The 1486-nt window shown below is 36.7% G+C and overlaps 1 protein-coding gene across 1 annotated transcript in view; it reads left to right on the top strand.

The window, feature by feature from the left end:
* The window catches only part of LOC119582339 (serine/threonine-protein kinase Warts-like), a gene marked incomplete in the record, with an annotated part of 22010 nt that overhangs the window by 17899 nt on the left and 2625 nt on the right, over positions 1-1486 (top strand). The window contains 1 exon segment of the mRNA XM_037930554.1: positions 349-438. Within this exon segment, the coding sequence (XP_037786482.1) occupies positions 349-438 (90 nt within the window).

The following is a 1486-nucleotide window of genomic DNA, read 5'->3' as shown; positions in this document are numbered from 1 at the left end:
GTAAATATAGAAAAATAGATGATAAGGAGACGGAGGATGGGAATCGGGAATAAATCAAAATGTGTAATAAATCTAAAAGGCGAGAATGATAACCATGATAAACAGGAGAATTACAATAATCTATTTTTTAAAAATTACATTAACCGTATTCGGAGACCAGAGAAAAAAGTATCATATGATTTAACATTAATCCGCTCTTTTCTCTGTCTCTTTACCTTTATTAGTCTTGCCATCGCCATAATTTGGCATCACTATTGAAAAACTTGGGGCGAATGTACTTACGTCACGCTCCTCTTGTTATGTTCCTCACAATATAACTGACATTTTTCCTTGTCTTTTCATTCCCAGATCCAGCAGTATGTGACGGAGCTGAATGGACTAGAGTCACGCCGAGGCAGGAAGCCCCTGGATGTGAGCAATGTTGTTTACTGGTTCAAGGTGAGTGAGAAACGTTGTCGTGGTTGTTCACTCTGCTCTGTCCAAGCTCAAGAAAAATGAGAAAACAAACAAATTGGCAATTCTCTCCAGTTTGTCGAGTCTATATTGAGATAAAATAAATTGGTGTTTAAAGCAGCAAATTTCAATAAAAAATATGATAAAAAGACAAAGTATGTGTAAACGTAAGAATTAAGTGTCAGCTGATTAGAATAAAAAATAGTTTTGCCGAATCGGAGTACTCCAAAGCCCGTAGTGAGTTGTTACTTCTTTTTTTCTTGAGATTGGAAGCACGATACTGAAAGCTAAATGTTAATAGGAAACGTTCAGACAGTATGAGAAACGTTTCTTCTTCCTTTAGCGATTCAAAGGAATTGGGAAACTTTCTTGCTCACTAGTGAGAGTGAGAAGCGATCTGAACTTATATATTTCGTCCTTTACTAATTTCAAGTGAGTATGTGGTGAATGAGAAACGCTTTGACTACCAAGATAGTTTTGTGGTTGATTAATGGGAAACGTTTTCGTGTTGGTTAACGGCTAAAGGATGAAAGACGTTTTCGCGACTGTCTACCGTTGCTTCATGCTCAAGATCGCTATAATGGCTCAGAAGTGGAAAACGTTCAGAGTGCAGGAACGATGTTGCGTTGTTTATAGACTCCGAAAAGTCAGAAACGTTTCCTAAATTTAATGACTGGGGGAGTGTGTGATATTTCCTTATCTGTGTGTTTCACGTATAAGACGTTCCATTGTTTATCTTGTAGGGTGAGTTGTTTACAAACTCAAAGTGTGAAAGACGTTTGGTATTCTCGCTTTATCTATATCTAGCGCTATCTGTCTATGTCACATCATCAAAGTAACCTAATTATCGTCATCATTTCAATATTCTTACATAGTCATCCCTCAGACGGGTTCTTTGATCTGCCGGAATCTGAAATGTATATGGATTTACTTTATCCTTCAACTTCTTATTCACTTCAACTCTAATGTGGTTTGATTGATCAAGGAATTGAATGCCAGTGCGCTATTATCATTTTAATCATTAATATTAATC

This window comes from Penaeus monodon, chromosome 15, assembly GCF_015228065.2.
Source record: "Penaeus monodon isolate SGIC_2016 chromosome 15, NSTDA_Pmon_1, whole genome shotgun sequence".
Taxonomy (NCBI): Eukaryota; Metazoa; Arthropoda; class Malacostraca; order Decapoda; family Penaeidae; genus Penaeus; species Penaeus monodon.
This window is presented reverse-complemented; position numbering and strand designations above follow the sequence as displayed.